General features: G+C 39.8%; 1 protein-coding gene across 1 annotated transcript in view; it reads right to left on the bottom strand.

Annotated features, from left to right (window-relative positions):
• Positions 1-17,372, bottom strand: part of adgrd2 (adhesion G protein-coupled receptor D2) — a 42,539-nt gene that overhangs the window by 10,068 nt on the left and 15,099 nt on the right. Inside the window, exons 12-23 of the mRNA XM_017042941.2 lie at positions 16,783-16,890; positions 16,627-16,682; positions 16,315-16,441; positions 16,058-16,161; positions 15,554-15,656; positions 14,614-14,767; positions 13,851-13,984; positions 13,391-13,506; positions 4,958-5,078; positions 3,220-3,269; positions 3,043-3,088; positions 2,761-2,908 (exon numbers count right to left, since the gene is read on the bottom strand). Coding sequence (XP_016898430.1) covers positions 2,761-2,908; positions 3,043-3,088; positions 3,220-3,269; positions 4,958-5,078; positions 13,391-13,506; positions 13,851-13,984; positions 14,614-14,767; positions 15,554-15,656; positions 16,058-16,161; positions 16,315-16,441; positions 16,627-16,682; positions 16,783-16,890 — 1,267 coding nt within the window. The remainder of the gene's footprint in view (positions 1-2,760; positions 2,909-3,042; positions 3,089-3,219; positions 3,270-4,957; positions 5,079-13,390; positions 13,507-13,850; positions 13,985-14,613; positions 14,768-15,553; positions 15,657-16,057; positions 16,162-16,314; positions 16,442-16,626; positions 16,683-16,782; positions 16,891-17,372) is intronic.

Raw genomic sequence — 17,372 nt, 5'->3', positions numbered from 1 at the left:
CCTGCGCAAGCTCAGGCTCCTTTCCCCCCAGCGAGGTGACATTCCATGTCCCCATAGCCAGAGTGGTTGTCCAGGGATTGGGCCGTCGCGGTCTCCGCCCACAACCGTCACCCAAATCACAAGGCACCGGCCCCTTGTGGGCCTTCCTGCGGGTGGTGGGCCCACTGGAAAGCGGACTCACGTCGCTTGTTCGGGTGAGCAAGGATCCGGCCACCAGGCGCTCGCCTGCGAGCCCCAACCCCGGGCCTGGCTCCAGGGTGAGGCCCCGGTGACGTCAATCCGGGCGACGTGAACCTCTTTGATTGATTTGTTTTCTTCATCAAGGGGGTGTTTTGAACTGCTATTTGTCTGATCCGTCGCCTAGGACCTGTTTGCCTTGGGAGACCCTACAAGGGGCGTTAAGCCCCTGACAACATAGCTCCTAGGTTCATTCGGATACTCAAACCCCTCCACCACATTAAGGTGTGCTTGTTAATTGGTTGATAAATATAAAGATTCTCCAAGTTCAGAAAGTGTTGTATTCAATGCCTGCCTTCTAATTTCCTGTATAGACTGGTTAGATTCCAGGTTTATTGAGAAGGGGTTCTACCGTTAAGACAGTGGACTGAACGGGGAATCCCTGCCCTGACCCCTGGACACAGGTCAACACTGAGAGCATATGAGTAATGCAGCTTTTGATAATAGCCTCTGTAGGAGGATCGACTGTTCAAAAACAATTACTGAACATGCTAGGAAGTTGAGGGAATGCAATTCGTTTTTTGATTAAACTTTTTTCACTAATTGAGTTTTCCATCTCCATTCCCATCTCCAGATTATTACACCTTTTGGAATGTTAAAAAATTGCCATATAAGGAGCCTCATAGCAACATTCTGCTCTGGATAATTTGGAATAAAATTACTTAGATAATCTGCTGATTGTCTACTGTCAGTTTCAGAGACTCCTTTTTCTTCATAATTTGTACAAGATGAAATGTAGATCCACCCAGAAGGCATTCTTTTATTCTCACCATGTTTATAAAACAATGACATGACCATAGAAGGTTAGATTTTATTTTCTCTGTGGATATAATTAAGAGATTTGACTTTTTGGTGTCCTTGGACAAGGATGTATGAAAATGGCAGTGTAATGCACCGTACCTGGGGATCTGGAAATATTTAAAGAGCTGTATTCCTCAACCTCATGCTAAAGGAAGAGGAGCACACCTGCCACACCTAACATTTGAAGTAAAATATGATTTTTTCCAAGAAAAGTTCTCTCTGTGTGTACACTCTTTAAAATTGTCATTTTCTCTTTTATAAAAAAACTTTAATTAAAACTCAAGTACTTCTGTTTTTTTCCTATAAATAACAAAACAACCATGACACTTGTGTGGATTTTGTACAGCATTTTGATGAATACAGAGGGAAGAGGACAGAACCACATTTAGCAAATACCAGGCTACAGAACAGGAATGAACTAAAAACTCTCTATTGGTCTTGTGACATATGATGAACCACAGACCTGTTGTGATTATACTTCTATAAGTCACTACTCCAATATAGCTTGCCAAGACAATTTAAACCACTGCAGTCAGTTAGCACTGTAGGTCAAAAAAATAAATTCTGTTTCAGAGGAAGTCCTCCATGAGGCTGACAGTAGGTTTATCCTCTAACATCTCCAGGTCACACCCCCTGATCCAGAGCAATGGTCCACAATTCACAGAAAATGCCATCAGCCGTTTGGAACTATCCTTTCCAGAGGATATCTCAAGTTTGAGCCACTTAATAAAGTCCTCCGTCAAACACAATTCTCACAAGGAAGTGTATCCTGATTAACAGGAATTATAATAACACTTTGGATCAATCCGTGAGAACTTTCTGATTGTTTGCACTGTTTAAAATTAACAGTTTTTATATATTTGGCACATTTACAAAAACACACTAAAGAAGTGTTTGTTGAAATGAAGGCTTTTTTTCTTCTAAGGACACAAAATTATTTTTCCACGGAATTTTATTTTAGTGATACTTAGTAACAGCTTTCAACTTCAATACAAATAGCTTACTCCTTGTTTGAAAATAATATTTCAGTAGTATTGTGATACTCGTGTCTGTTTTCATGCTTTGTCCAGCCACCTTTGCAATTAAACCTATTTGTTCAACTTTGCTCTACAACTCATTTTCACCAGGGGCCACATCATCAATACAGTTTCCCTTGAAGGGCGGTTGTAAATGGAGAATAGTGTAGATCAGAGGTCCCCAACCCATGGTCTGTGGACCTGTACCTGTCCATAGGTCATTTGGTACCGGGACACAGTTGGACACAGTACTTCATATGAAGAAAATCCAGTCATATGCATTTACTTTCTTTGTTTAAAGATAATCTGGAAATATTTTGAAAATTTTGAAAATAATGGGTAACAGGTGATACTGTCTGACCAGTCCTTGGAACCAAAATGGATGGGGACCACTGGTATAGATGTAAGCACTCTATAACAGACTAGTACATGTTTCTACAATTGATTATTATTTGATTGATTATAAAAACTTCTAATTTCTCAGGTTAAGAAACTCTGCTGCGTTGACTTTACTAAATGCTTTTTGAGCTCCCGCGGGCCACACAAAAGGGCTTGGCGGGCTGCATTTGGCTCCCGGGCCTTGAGTTTGACATGTATGCTTTACAAGATCGAATGAATGTAGTTTTAATTTTTCACTGTCTTTTTTTTTATTATTTATTTGTGGTGACAGCTTTGTTTATAATCAAATTGAGCTTATGCATCCTACCGTTCTTGATGACCAGGGATGTAGACTTGTAATTTGGGGATCCGGAGGTCTCGCTGGTCTCAGGGCTTGACAGAGTTTGTACACTGTGGCACCAAGATGCAACTGGTGCTTTGTGGGAAGTCAGAAAACTGTTGTGCTGAGAACAATTCTAAAAAAAAAAACAAATAAATAAATAAAAGAAACAATGTTACAACATCAATATGAGACACCAAGTTCATATGAATGTAAAATGTACTTTTTGCAGTGTACCTATCAGCCTGATATTTGTCGTGTGTTGCTCACCGTGAAGGACAAGGCCTTTCGCTTTTCTTTGANNNGCATTCCTGACCTAAACAAGAAGCAGCCTTTTACCCCTGCTAATTTGTCCACAAAAGCAGAAGACTTCACATATAAAAAAGATGTGTTCTAATAATGTGCTTCATCAGTAGCAGGCAGTGGCGTTGACAATAGGCTGAATGCCTTCTTACCTCACTGTTGTACACGGCATACACCAAGAAGATGAACATGCCCTGCAGAGAGGAGAGACACAGGAGAAAGCAAATGTGAACTGCTTTCATACAGCACAGCACTTTTAATGACGAGGTAAATCTTCATCACGTCTACTTAACTCTCTGCCTTGTCATCTCTGTCAAACAACATTTTTGGGTTGCCTTCAAAGGAGAGTGCATAAAGAAGACCTCCTCAAACCCTCTGTCTTTCTACTCCCTTCTGGCACAGACTTCAATCAAATACAACAGGGAGTGGCACAAAATCTGAGTCTAAATCAGTTTTCAGTTTTTTTTTAATTAAAGATCATTTGTATTTTCTTTTTAATATATTTTTAAATCATTAATTTAAATAAAATAATTCAGGAGATAAAGCACAACTGCATTGTTGATTTAAGACTTTTTGTAAAGTTGCTAAAACAATTTTTTGGTAATTGAACCAAAATTTCTTCTAATAGAAAGTTAAAGTGCAGTAATTGGTGTGGGTAGCATCCTGTAAGAGCAGTTATTATATGAACATGGCAGTAGCTGTTAGCACATCTATGTTCGTTTTTATTCTTGTTTTTCATGCCTGTTATGCAGACAGCTGATGGCTTCGACCCATTTTGTATAGTTTCCTTTCAAGGCAAATATAGGTTTTTTTAATTGAGTTCACTCAGCAGGTGTACACAAAAGAAAATACTCCTACTGCAGTGTTATCCACGTTCAAACAGACACCTGCAGTAAATCAAAATAAACAAGCAGCTCTCTGGGGTCACCCAGGGGCTATAGCTCATTTTGACTAATTGATTGCTCCATTGGGAGTGTTGGAGCAGAGATGGTGAACCCTGACTGGACTGTATGACTGTACTGCTGTATAACATACAGTATACATGTGAAGGGAGTGAGCACAATACAAACAGTGTGTGAAAGAGGCAGTATGAAAAAAAGGGCTGTGGGAGAGAGAGGAAGTGAATGCTGTGTTATCAAGGGAGGACTGCTGGAGGTTGATGTAGTGCCTCACAGACCTGTGGAGCACACACACACTGACACACACAGGGGGCATGGAGCGACATACAAAGAAAAATAGAGAGAGGGAAGAAACAGACAAAGTGTGGGCAATTATTCTAATAGCAACAGTGAAATGGCCTCATTTATTAGAACAGGATGGGTTTAAAAAAAGAAGTATTAACCAAAGTATTTCTTCTTTTTTAATGACTCTAATATAAGCAGTGGATTCCTAAGGTTAACACTGAAATGACCACAATAAACATGTAACTCGACTGAATGGACATGGATTCATAGAAACATGATCATCAGCAATTCAGTTCCCCTTGAAGAGCTGGTTGTAACTGGAAGACTGCGTAGGTGTTACTACTCCATAAGGTATTTAAGGAATAAAGTGTTTCTGCAATTGATTATGATTTATACAAGTTACAAATATTATAGATTAACAAAAAAAAAACTTGCTGCACATACTTTATTAAGTACTTTTTAAGCCCTTGAGTTTGACACGTGTGGTCTTTGAGGTTATCTTTTAGTAAGTTGTATAAAATCTCTCCATTGTCTCTCCACTCTCATATACAGTTTGTTTTCAGTGAATATACACAGTATTTCTCTTTGTACTTGAAATTGTTTTGTGCCAGTTCAGACTCAGACAACATGTCCAGTCAGCAGTAGTTTTACAACCACAGGGAGACATTTGTAGGTTTCACATACTTATATATATTTACCTGAAATGCATTTAGGGCGATGAAGACATAGGCAACGACAACAGACAGATGAACCAGCACGCCACACAGCCAGGTGAGACCCAGCACAGGAAGTAGGATAAGCAATGGACGTGCTATGGCCCTGAAACAAATAAATACACATAACACATACCTACTTAGTACTTAATGTAGTCAAAGCCAACATAAAAACCAAAAATGCTAGTATTTAAACATTTTAGAGATTTTGTAATAGGCAATGAAAATATATTTTTTGTAGCTCTCCTTCAAAAATCTCTGGAGGACCACTGATTATACTGCCTACACTTATGATCCAGGTTCTTTGTGATTATCATTTAAAATATTCAGGTGCTTTCATGTCCAACTACCATTTTCACGGGGCAGCAGAATAGGTGTCCTTTGTTCAAGGCACCATTGTTGTCTGACTGCTGCACCTGGGTAGAGTGACTGAGTTTTCAGACTGTACTGTGTAAGCAAGGACAAAGCCTGCTACACTCGAATGTTAAAGAGGAAAGAAGGTTCATCCCTTTTATTTTTGAAAGTAATTTTCCCTCTAATCTCCTGAAATTCTCATTAGACTCTCAAGATTGCACATACTTCTTCATTCAGTATGATTGCAAGGGAATGGAACGACAAGATGAGAACGAAGACTAGGTTTGTTCAGGGGAGGAGATGTTATTGGACAAATAAAGTGGTTTAAAAACAACCCACAGGTCCTTAGACAAATAATACGATTTATATTTTTAGATTCAATTATGTTTTTATTTTAGGTTTTAATAACAAAAAGAAATGTTGGCTTACCAGCTTTGACCGTGTTTTTTATTATATCTTTGTAAGGTTATTTATTTAAGAGTTGTTTTTGTTGTTTTTTTTTCTTTTTAATAATTAGGCAAACATAACATTTTCCCAAACTGGAATATCATCTTGATACAATTACCAATTTGATTCAGCTCCACTTTTGTTTGTGTGTTTGTTTGTTTGTTTGTTGTTGTTGTTTTTATGCTTAATCCAACTCTTTAGATAAAGGAAAGATTTAAGCTATGGTTTAGTGAAAGGTAATCCTTAAGAATTATACAATGAAGAAATTCTACCAAGTAAAAAATGATGAAGATAAATAATCAAGCTATTTATTTAAGATGATGAATAGGATAAGCATTTAAAAACTTTTTTTTTGTCCTAAAACGTTTTTGGACTTGAAAAACAATCTGGACAGACTAAATGACTACATGATCATGCCCCCCCCAGGAGACAGAAATTCTTTCATGCCCTCCTGATTTGAAATACTATTGAGAACCTGATCATTTGTAATTTTTTGTCTGTACAAACCACTGCATGAATTGCTGCCACCTAGTGACTGCAGTACTTCTGTCCAGAGTACTATATTCTATTGGAAGCCTCAGATGCCAAAACCAAAATGGAATCGAGTAAAGTGCAAAAGCAGTGCAGCAGCCGTAGTCCAAGGTCAACTGTAGCAAAAGGTGAGTGTGCGCGTGTGTGTGCCTGCAAGGAGTCAGGTGGTCTGTGTGTGTAGAGGAAGGGGTGCATGTGTGAACTGTGACAACTGGAGGGAAGGGTAAAGTGTCTGTATGGGGTGAAGAGGCGTTGCGGAGGGAAGGTGTGGTTGTGTGACCTAGGAGTGGGTGTGTTAGGGGTTTGAAATCTTCAACAGCTCTGGGGAAAAATCTGCTTCTGTCAATTGGTGTTTGTTTTTGTGTTTCTGTACCGTCTTCCAGATGGAAGTGGTACAAACAGTCATTTGGCTGGCTGGGTGGAATCTGCCACAATACTTCTGGCCCTCCTCTGCACCTATCCAGTTTATACTCCAGGTCCAGCTCAGGGAAAAAGAACCTCGTCAATTCCCTCTGCTGTTCTCACCACCCGGTTTCATACTAAAACAGAAGACATTTTATGTTGTTGCTTTGTAAAAGCTGAACTGATTTTGACACTCTTATGAAGTCTATGAAGATTCTCAGTCATACAGGTCATGGTCAAGTTTAAAAAGTTCTGTTAGGCAACGTCTTCTTTTAGAAAATTCACGTCCAGTTGCCTAACAGAACTTTTTAAACTTGACCCTGACCTGGATGACTGAGAATCTTCATAGACATGTTTCCACGCACTTTGGGATGGATACCCTCCACCTGGTGTGGGAGTATGAGAAAACTTCCAGAAAATTTGCAGACTACAGGAACCACCTGCGGTTTAATCTAAGGTGCAGACACCACAAGATAATCCCCACCAGCCTACGCCTCCTCTCAACAGTGAAAGGTCACAGGGCCGAGAACATCCTCCAGAAGGCACAGTATCAGCTGCTTAATGAACGAGTCAGACAGGTTAATTTCACCATCAATGCCTTGAGGGTAAAACTCGACCAGGTAAGAGAACAATTAACTATGCTACTCCCCAGGAATGTCATGGATGAGGTCTCCAAGTTTGCTGAGAAGGCCCAGATGTTCCAACATAACAAAAGTAAGGAACAACAAAAACTCCTTATCCTCCAGTCCAGTCTGCCTTTCCAGTCCAGACAGACCAATGCCACGGAATCTACACGAAACATCAAAGATTCCAACGCTACATGGCAGGGCTCCCAGGAGAATTGGGTGAAGAATTTGTCTGACAGAATCCTCACCCAGCCAGAAAAGGACGTCCTGGCCAAAGGACTGAACTTTGCGGTCGCTCCTGCACACATCCCCACCGTGGACCTCATTACAGCCACCGAGACAGCCATCAGAAACAACCGTTTAAACACCACAGAAGCCGAACAGCTCAGGTCGAAGGTCACTGTGGCACTCTCCAGTGCTAAACCTCCCCCTTCAAACCTGTCCCTCCCTGAGAGAAAAGCACTGGCAGCACTCCAAAAAGACCCAGACATCACAATCCTTCCAGCAGACAAAGGTAGGTGCACAGTTGTTTTAAACACAACACACTACCAAGCTAAAGTCCAAACTCTTCTCAGTGATTCAGCCACATATGAATCCTTGAAGAAAGACATCGGCTGCCTCCAACAGCTGGAAAAGGACAAAGCCATAGACAGACCCCTGTACCACCGGCTTTATCCAGGAGAAGCCATTCCTCGTATTTATGGTCTCCCCAACATGCACAAGGAAGGCGCTCCACTCAGACCCATCAACAGCAGTATCAACTCAGTCACTTACAACATTGTCAAAAACCTGGCCTCCATCCTTTCACCATTGGTTGGGGACACACCTCACCACATAGCCAACTCACAGGACTTCACCAAAAAGTTAAGGGGACTAAAACTGGACCCGGATGAGACCATGGTCTCCTACGATGTCACATCACTTTTTACATGCATCCCCACCACAGATGCGCTTACTTCAAGATCACACCCTGCCGGTAAGAACCAACCTGACCATTGACCACATCTGTGCCCTTCTGGATTTCTGCCTCACCACCACTTACTTCCAGTTCAACGAGTCCTTCTACAAACATGAAGCATACGAAGCATGGCCGTGCTATGGGCTCTCCTGTGTCTCTCATAGTGGAGAAGCTCTACATGGAGGAAGTGGAGAGCCAAGCTCTAAACTCCTACGTGGGAACAGCACCCAGCCACTGGTTCCGATATGTGGACGACACGGGTCAAGATCAAGATCCATGAGGTCAACAACTTCACAGACCACATCAACGCTGTGGACAGGAACATCAAGTTCATCAGAGAAGATGTGAAAAACAACAGTCTTGCCTTACTGGACTGTGCGCTTCACATCTCAGAGGACAGACAACTCAACATAGAGGTGTACCAACCCACACCGACCAGTACCTCCATTTTGACTCACACCACCCACTGGACCACACATTAGGAGTCATCAGAACCCTACAGTCATGGGCAGACACCATTCCCACCACCAACAGAGTTAAGATGAGAGAACAAGGACACATTAGGACAGCTCTCAAGACCTGTGGCTATCCCAGATGGGCCTTTTTTAAAAACTAACAAAAAGAGGCACACGAAGAGGGAGGACAAAAGGAGGAGGAATGTCATCATTCCATACATTTTAGGAGTTTCAGAAAAACTTAGAAGGATCTTTGACCAACACCAGATCCCCGTACATTTCAAACCTGGCAACACCCTAAGACAAAAACTGGTTCATCCCAAAGACAAGACTCCAAGGAACAAGCTGGACAACGTGGTTTATGCCATTCAGTGCAGTGAGGAGTGTACAGACCTGTACATTGGGGAGACTAAACAACCACTACACAGGCACATGGCCCAACACAGTAGGGCCAACTCCTCAGGACAGGACTCAGCTGGTCACATACACCTCAAAGACAAAACCCACTCCTTTGAGGACAACAATGTAGACATTTTGGCCAGGGAAGGCAGATGGTTTGAGAGAGGGGTAAAAGAAGCCATTTTTGTCAACCTGGAAAAACCATCACTCAACAGAGGAGGTGGACTCAGACACAACCTATCACTTTAATCTTAATCTTTTAATTAATTAAAACAGTTCAGAATACATCTGGTTGACTAAGCACACAGCCCAGCAGTTATTTGGCCGCTCTGAGGACGGTGACATTTATCAAACTCTCACCTTAATTCTGGCCTTCCAAGATACTCCGTCCTGTGTTTGCTCTACCAGCTCTAGTCTAGTTACCTAACAGAATTTTTTAAACACTCTTATGAAGAAGTCTTTGTTGGGTCTTCTTCCCCAAGGAGGACATGCTCAGAGACCAAGTCAGGTTAGAGGAGATGGTGATGCCCACAAATTTGATATTATACACGATCAGGAGAAGAGTGTGTTTTGTCCCTGTGACCATCCAGTGATCCATAAGGACCTCCTTGATCTTGCTGGTGTTCCGGATAAGGTCACTGGATGAACTCCAATATGTCTGTTGCCTTTTCTCCTCTCTGTAGTCAATCCCATAGTTACGATAAGACCCACTACAGTGACGTTGTCTGTGAACTTGGTGATCGTGTTGGTAGAACATTCAGGGTGACGAGAGTTGGGCTGAAAACACAACCCTGTGGTGTACCGGTGTTCAGGACCTGGAAGTAGATGAAGAACATTACCCCAGTCTCATCACCTGAGGTCTGGTAATGTCCTCCACATTACCAGACCTCAGACCTCAGACCTGATCCTGTGGCCAAGTGATGCGATCCAGGCTGTGGAGCTTCTGCTCATGCTACCAACCTAGCATGATGAGCTGAGCTGGAGTCTATGAATAGCATATGTGTTTGGGTGCTGCAGGTTGGTCGAGGGTATGTGATACTGTATGTGTGGGACCCTATACAGTACTCCGTTTGTCCCAATTCCCAAACTAAAATGTATATGGAGGGGCCAGAACACATCTGCGGCAGTGGTGGCTTAGTGGTTAAGGAAGTGGACTTAGTACAGAAGGTTTCAGGTTCAAGTCCACCAGCTGCCAAGTTACCACTGAGGTGCTCTGAGCATGACACCGTCCCCACTCACTGCTCCCCTTAAAGCTGACCACTGTTCACTTTGGTGATGGGTTAAAAGCAGAGGTCACATTTGGTTGTGTTCAGTGGTGAGCTGTGTCACAGTGACAAGGAGTTCACTTTCCTACTTTACTTTACTTTAATAACACTAAGATTATTACAACAGCCAGATTATTAAGTTTATGTACAGCTTCAGAAACTTAATGGAGCTCCTTTAGAACTATGCAAATTACACCCAAAATAAATTTAAAAATATGAACACATAATTGAATGACACTTTTATATAAAATACCACATCCAAAGAAATACACCAATAGCTAATAGTGTAGCTTGTATTCATTTATGATATTCTATTTTTGTATGCTAATCCTCTTTTCTCCTGTCAAATTTTTTAAAAAAGTCAACGTTTCCCAGACTTCCCCTGTCTGTGTCTTGGTTTAATAGGCTGCAGGTGTTTGTAGTTAGCTGACTGATGTTGGGGGTGGGTCCTAGAAGCTAACTGCTCCTCCAAAGAATGTTCAGCATAGACTGAAATCTTCCAGCAAGAGTGGGAGTTGCCTTGAACTGCTCTCAATCTGACTGCTGGCAGACAAGTTTTTTTTTGTTTTTTTTTTGTTTTTGTTTTTTTATACAGACCTGAAAAACGGTGTCATTGTAGTTGCTGCTGCTGATATTTAACCTTTAAAGGTTTGGATAGGCAGTCTATCTCCCTTTGTTGTGATCAGGCCCCTCATAGGCCTAGAAGTCAAGGCTTATTCTTTACAAGAACAGAAACATTTCAGAAAAGAAAAACAGCCCTGGTTTGGCAGATCATCTGGGCAGAACGTTTGTCCCGAGTCGTGTATGGCAAGTGTAAAGTTATTTTTTAGATTTTGAAGTGGACAAAAGTCTTATGTCTTTTTTATTGGGTGAACATGACACCTTTGGATTTTTTTTTCTCTGCAATCCACATAGTCTTCCTGTATCAATTCAAGAACAGCAATCTGTGTCGTTCTCAACCTGCTGTTACCATGATCAAGGAAATAAACACCTACCTTATTTTTGCTTACCCAAGAGGCTTTCCACAAATAAATATATTTAATTTATGGAAAAGGTTTCATTTTTATGTTTAAAAATGTGTCATGATAACACATCAACACTAAATTTGATTACTGCCCAAATATGACTATGATAAAATGTGGCTGGCAATTATAATTTTTGCAATATGCAATATGGAACAAGGTAAAGTGCAAAGAAAGGAAGCAGTGCACAGCACATTTGGAAAAGCCTTAGTTCTTCACATGGTCCATCACAATCATTAAATTATAGACTGAGCTCAACCTGCCACTCCCTTTTGGATGATCAATAAAAAAGCAATGCAAAAAAAGAAAGAAAAGCACAAAAAAACTAAAAAATCTATCTATGAGATTTTCTGCACAAAAGTAAGCATCTTGCCATTGTAATAAAATATGTGATTCCCCTAGTCATGCATGATGTGAGAGACACAAGAGGCACATGAGAAGCACTTTCCAAATCACAGTAGACTTTGTTACTCTTTCACCTGTAGAGCTGTGTCACCTGCACTTGCTTGTCCAGTCACATTGTTCTCTGTGATGCTTCGTCGGCATATGTTCTGCAGGCTTTCATTTCAGGCCTTCTTCGGTGCCAAGTCTTGTGAGATCCTCTCGTGAACCCAGCTTCCTCTTCCTGCTCCTCATCACTACCACCAGCCACTTCAACTTTCTTCACTTAATAATAATAATAACAATAAAGATCCTTGTAACAAGCATTAACCACAGTTGCAGTGGCACTTAGTGTCCCCATTTAAGCCCTCACTGACAGATTCCGGTACAGTGCGTTTAGCTGTTTGTACATCTTTGCCTGATTCATACTTTTTCCCAAGCAACCATCACAGCAACACCTCAGCACTGTTGACTTCTTCAGTAGTTGCCTCTGCAGAGCGGGAGTTTTTGGTTAGCTGGTCAAAGGGTTCCAGTGCTGGTCATCTTCTCCAATATTCCTACTGAGTTGTTGTCAATGTTGTGAACAGTTCATAATCAGCAGCATAAACACTTAAAGCCCACTCTTGCTCCACCAGGATACGGTGACTGAAAGCAGCTTTTCTGTGTGGCTGTAAACAACATGGTTCCACTAGGGTAATGCATATGTGACTTAACATAGCAAAATGTGACTCGGGAAACTCCACTAGTTTGATAAATCAGGCTAGTCCACTCCAATGGAGTGCACTTCATATTTTATGATTGATGGCTTTCCACTTGGTGGATCTTTCTGTTATATTTCTGGCTAGGTTTTTAACTTTGCTGCAAAAATTTTGCTTTGAGGAGGCTTTGCAGTAATTTTATTAGTGAGGCGGACACTTTCAAGCGTGTTAGCCACAGATAGCCTTTAGAAAGAGGTAATCTTTCTAATAATCAAACAATCAATCGTGCATCAGGAATTATTTTGGGCATTTAAAGTAAAGTAATAATTTATATGTACCTTTTGGCCAATACAGGCATTATTGATTATTTTATTTTAGATTTTTATTAATGGCAGAAGAAACCATTTCAACATGTACAGATGTATCATTATTTTATGCATGTCTGGCAGATATTATCGGATATTCATAAAATAAACATATACAAGGCCGTGATGTGAATGTGACATGTGAATTTAGACACACACTCTGTGTGTGTGTGTGTGTGTGTGTGTAGTTTTATTATTGCTTTAATTTGGGGACATGTTGCAGGGGCCCGAAAGAATAGAGCATTTTATGAGATTCAATACGCTGTTTGGAATATGGGAGGAAGAAAGTAAGACAAAAAGAAATACAAAAAGAAAGAAAGAAAGAAAGAAAGAAAGAAAGAAAGAAAGAAAGAAAGAAAGAAAGAAAGAAAGAAAGAAAGAAAGAAAGAAAGAAAGAAAGAAAGAAAGAAAGAAAGAAAGAAAGAAAGAAAGAAAGAAAGATAGACAGAAAGAAAGAAAGAAAGAAAAGAGGGGCAAATAAGAGTGTCACAGAGAGGCAAAACGCAGCATCTTACCAAGTCAGGTCAAAGGTTTGAAATTTTGATGATAAGCTTGGAGTGAGCATCTTGGCACGTCGGCGAGCACTGGAAACAGTTACCATGACAACCCGGCACAGCACAACAGCATTTATCTGCAGGCAAAGGAAAGCAGTGTAAAGGTGGCCAACCCAAATTTGAGCAGATCAAAACCAATTCTATACGTTTCTGAAGTCTTTTCAATTCATGGGAGACACTGAACTAACATCAGATGCCTGTGTATGTGATGCTTACCAGAAACTACTATTCAAATCATAGTCATTCACAAACAAACCATTCATTTTCATGCACACTATATTTATGAAACAAACTGAGGATGGATGGATTGACGAATAACACAAGATTTACTATTTTAAAGAATTTTTTTTTTTTTTTATATTTTAAACATTTTGGTAAGGCAGCATTCAAGACATTATAAGAACATACACAGATAACATACCGTCATGACAAATATCACTGGTCCCACAAAGGCCCAGATGGTGTTGGTCTTCACGTTGAGCCAGCAGTGATTGTCTGCTTTGTATTTTTCAACAGATACTGCCAATGTGACACCAACTATAAGAACTGGTAGTCCTGAAAAATAATTCCACAAAGGAACATCAGAAAAGATTTGTGAGGCTAACAGGTGCAGCTTGGACAGAACAGGATATTTAGTCTGCTCTTGAGTTTAGTCTGACAGAAAAGTAGTTAGTTCACTGTGTTCACTCACAGCATGCATTGCCTGAACAGTATGTTTGTTTTTACTGAATAAACCCTTTTGTGTGATTTAAAATAGCTAAAAACAGATACATTTAATAAATAGGTTATTGATGAATTAATAAACTAATAATAACTGGTTAATATTATATTAAATTGCAATAACAGTACAAAGTCGGACATAATGTGTCTTACAGTTGTCAGAAAACTACAAAAATCATTCACACATTGTCTGAATATTGCTGCAGTTGCAGCATATGACTCCCACTGCTGGGCTGTTAATTAGTATATATTACTCTAAATTAGAACTTTGTAATTTGTACAGCCGTGTTCAAATTTTACAATCAAAGTAGTGTAATAACTTATGATCATTTGTTATGTGTACCATTACACATCTTGAATCACTAAACATGAGACAAATACTTATTACTACTATTACTTCTACTAATTATTCAAATTTATCCAACAGGAGTGGATATAGAAGTACATGAGCGATGAGCATGTACCCCAGCCAATGATGTAATATATTTTCATCCTGTGATCGTCGTTGATGTTGACTGACACAACTTTACTCCAGAGCAGCAAGCCCTCCACCAGCATCCAGGAGAAGGAGGACATGAAGAAGAGGTGGAGAAGGGCGGTCACCATGAAGCATGCCCCCTACGGATGACGAAGACAATCGAAAAACTGATATGCCAAATGTGTTACATTCCATGTGTAGGTATTGCTTTAACATTTTCTACACTTTATAAAAGTACATTCAGTTCTCAAATGAACAACAAAGACATGCACTTTGACCTTTAACTATCAAGCTAAAGGACAATGCGAGAATGTTTACTGCTTTTACTGAACACCAATTGTTTTCTACATACAATGCAGAAATCTGGGTTTGACAGTAAAAAAAGTCATTGGCCTATTTTATCATTACAGTAAATTATTTTATTATTATATCTGAATAATTTAGAATGGTGAGTTCAATTGGGGTCAGTATATGGTCACTGTTTGATTTTTGTTTTTTATGTTATGCTGGAAATTTAAAATATTAGATAAATGAAAAGCAAGCCAGTACAAATGTGTCCTTACTATATTTGGCTAAAACAATCCATTATTCCATTATAAACAACCAGAACTTTCTTTGTTCTTTTGCATGTTAGATGTTTAGGTAAAGACTTCAAAGACCTTAAAGGGTAATTGGTTTTACTGCTCTATTTCTCTATGACTTACTGTTGACTGTACTGTTCTTCTCTATATTTTACATTTATATTTCAGCTGGACACTTTATTTGTACATTGAGTTTCTTAATATTTAATTATTTCCTTGAAATTAAGTTACATTTTACTTCTTTTTTCTTTTCCTTAGTGAAAAGCAGGATTTTTTCTTTTTAATATCTTTCACTTTGTTACTTCGTTACTGTTCCAAGGCATATTAATAAAAGAACAGTCTCACCTCACTAGCAGATGCCCAGTCACTGCACATCAACAGCAGCTCAGCAATGCCAAGAGAAATGATCAGGTTCTTGTGGACAGTGGTGCGGTCTGATTTGGGGACACTGTCAAAGGAACATACACAGCAATTAAAAAGACAGACAGACATACATACACACATACATACAGACAGACAGACAGAGAGAGAGAGAGAGAGAGAGAGACAGAGACAGAGACAGAGAGACAGACAGAGAGACAGACAGACAGACAGATAGACAAGGAGAGCTATGACTTTGACATTCGACACACACATACCGGTACATATCTATATATTTGACAAGAATACAGCCAACTCTGAGGATCTCGGAATAGTTTAATTTTTGAAAAGTGCTAAATGTGTTGCTGTTAGCACAACTAGAAAACTCTGTGTTACTTTTTCTTTTATCAATCTGAGTTCAGCAGAGCTGTATGACAAACTACTGTATTTTCACCCTCAGTCCTTTACACTGTGCCCTCCTTGACTCACCCCACAACAATGAAGATGATAAAGGTGAAGAGGAGGCCACACAGAGACACTCCACAGCCAATGAACGTCAGCACCTGCAGAATGTTTTCATTTTCTGGACTTCTCTGAAAGCACACACGCGTGCACGCGCGCGCACACACACACACACACACACACACACACACACACACCATGAGCTGCAAATGTCATAGATAACAATAACATACTGTAGATACTTGTCTTATCAAGCCGTGCATAATGCGACTGGGGAATGTTACCTGGGTTTCAAAAACTTGCAGCAGCAATGCAAAATTTGTAGTGTGATTGCAGTAGCAGACAGTGAATCCAGATTCTTTGGACACCACCTCACAGCCTTTGGTGTTCCACCAACCACCAGACTCTGGACTAAGTAAATACAAACAGACAGAAGAAATTGGCCCTAGTTTGAGTGCATCCAAAGTGTCCCAATTGTCTGGAATGGCAGGGATAATAATAACAATTGTAACAACAAAAACAATATTAATAATAATAATAATAAGGCATCCATTAATTTATTTGTAATTATTATTATTATTGTCTCTAGTACTTACATGAGATCAAAATCCCAGAAGGCACATATTGGATCATACACTATCCCAGCACGACTCTGTACAGATAAATTGACAAATGAAAAATGTTGCTTTTCAGTGCATGCTATATTAAAATCAGAAGAGCAACTCAACATAATTGATATAAATGTTGAAAACCTGAGCCCTGTGCTTGAGCTGGAAGCGAACTGCCATACTGACTGGCTGGTCATCACACAGTGCTGTGGTTGATATGACTGAAGAGCCCATGATCGTCCCAAGGTACCTGTTACGGTCAGAGATTTATACCTTTTAAAGATAGACATCACACAGGTCATATCTACATTTTTATATAATAATAATAATAATAATTGTAAATCATTTTTATAGTCATTAGTTTGTGTAGTATCTAGTATTACTTATTCCAGTAGTAAACTGTTTCTACTCAAGTGATCTTGCAAGTGATCCCATGATTCCATGCTGTTTGTGCTTACATGAACAACAGACTTGCATTGAAGCAAAAAAAAAAAAAAAAAAACACTAAATAAATAAAAAGACCAGACGTCCTATTTCATAATCTAAAAAGTAGCTACACATTTTTTTCTAAATGTTGTATGATTTTTGCATGGTATGTTTCAGATTTATTCAGTTGAAAATGTAAATATGAAAATATGAATTTCCCCTATGTACCACTAGAGAGTGCTGGCGTACCACAGATGATACATGTACCACAGTTTGAGAACCACTGATTTAATCTATGTATAAACCCT

Source organism: Cynoglossus semilaevis, chromosome Z (genome assembly GCF_000523025.1).
Source record: "Cynoglossus semilaevis isolate Cse_v1.0 chromosome Z, Cse_v1.0, whole genome shotgun sequence".
NCBI classification, from domain to species: domain Eukaryota; kingdom Metazoa; phylum Chordata; class Actinopteri; order Pleuronectiformes; family Cynoglossidae; genus Cynoglossus; species Cynoglossus semilaevis.
This window is presented reverse-complemented; position numbering and strand designations above follow the sequence as displayed.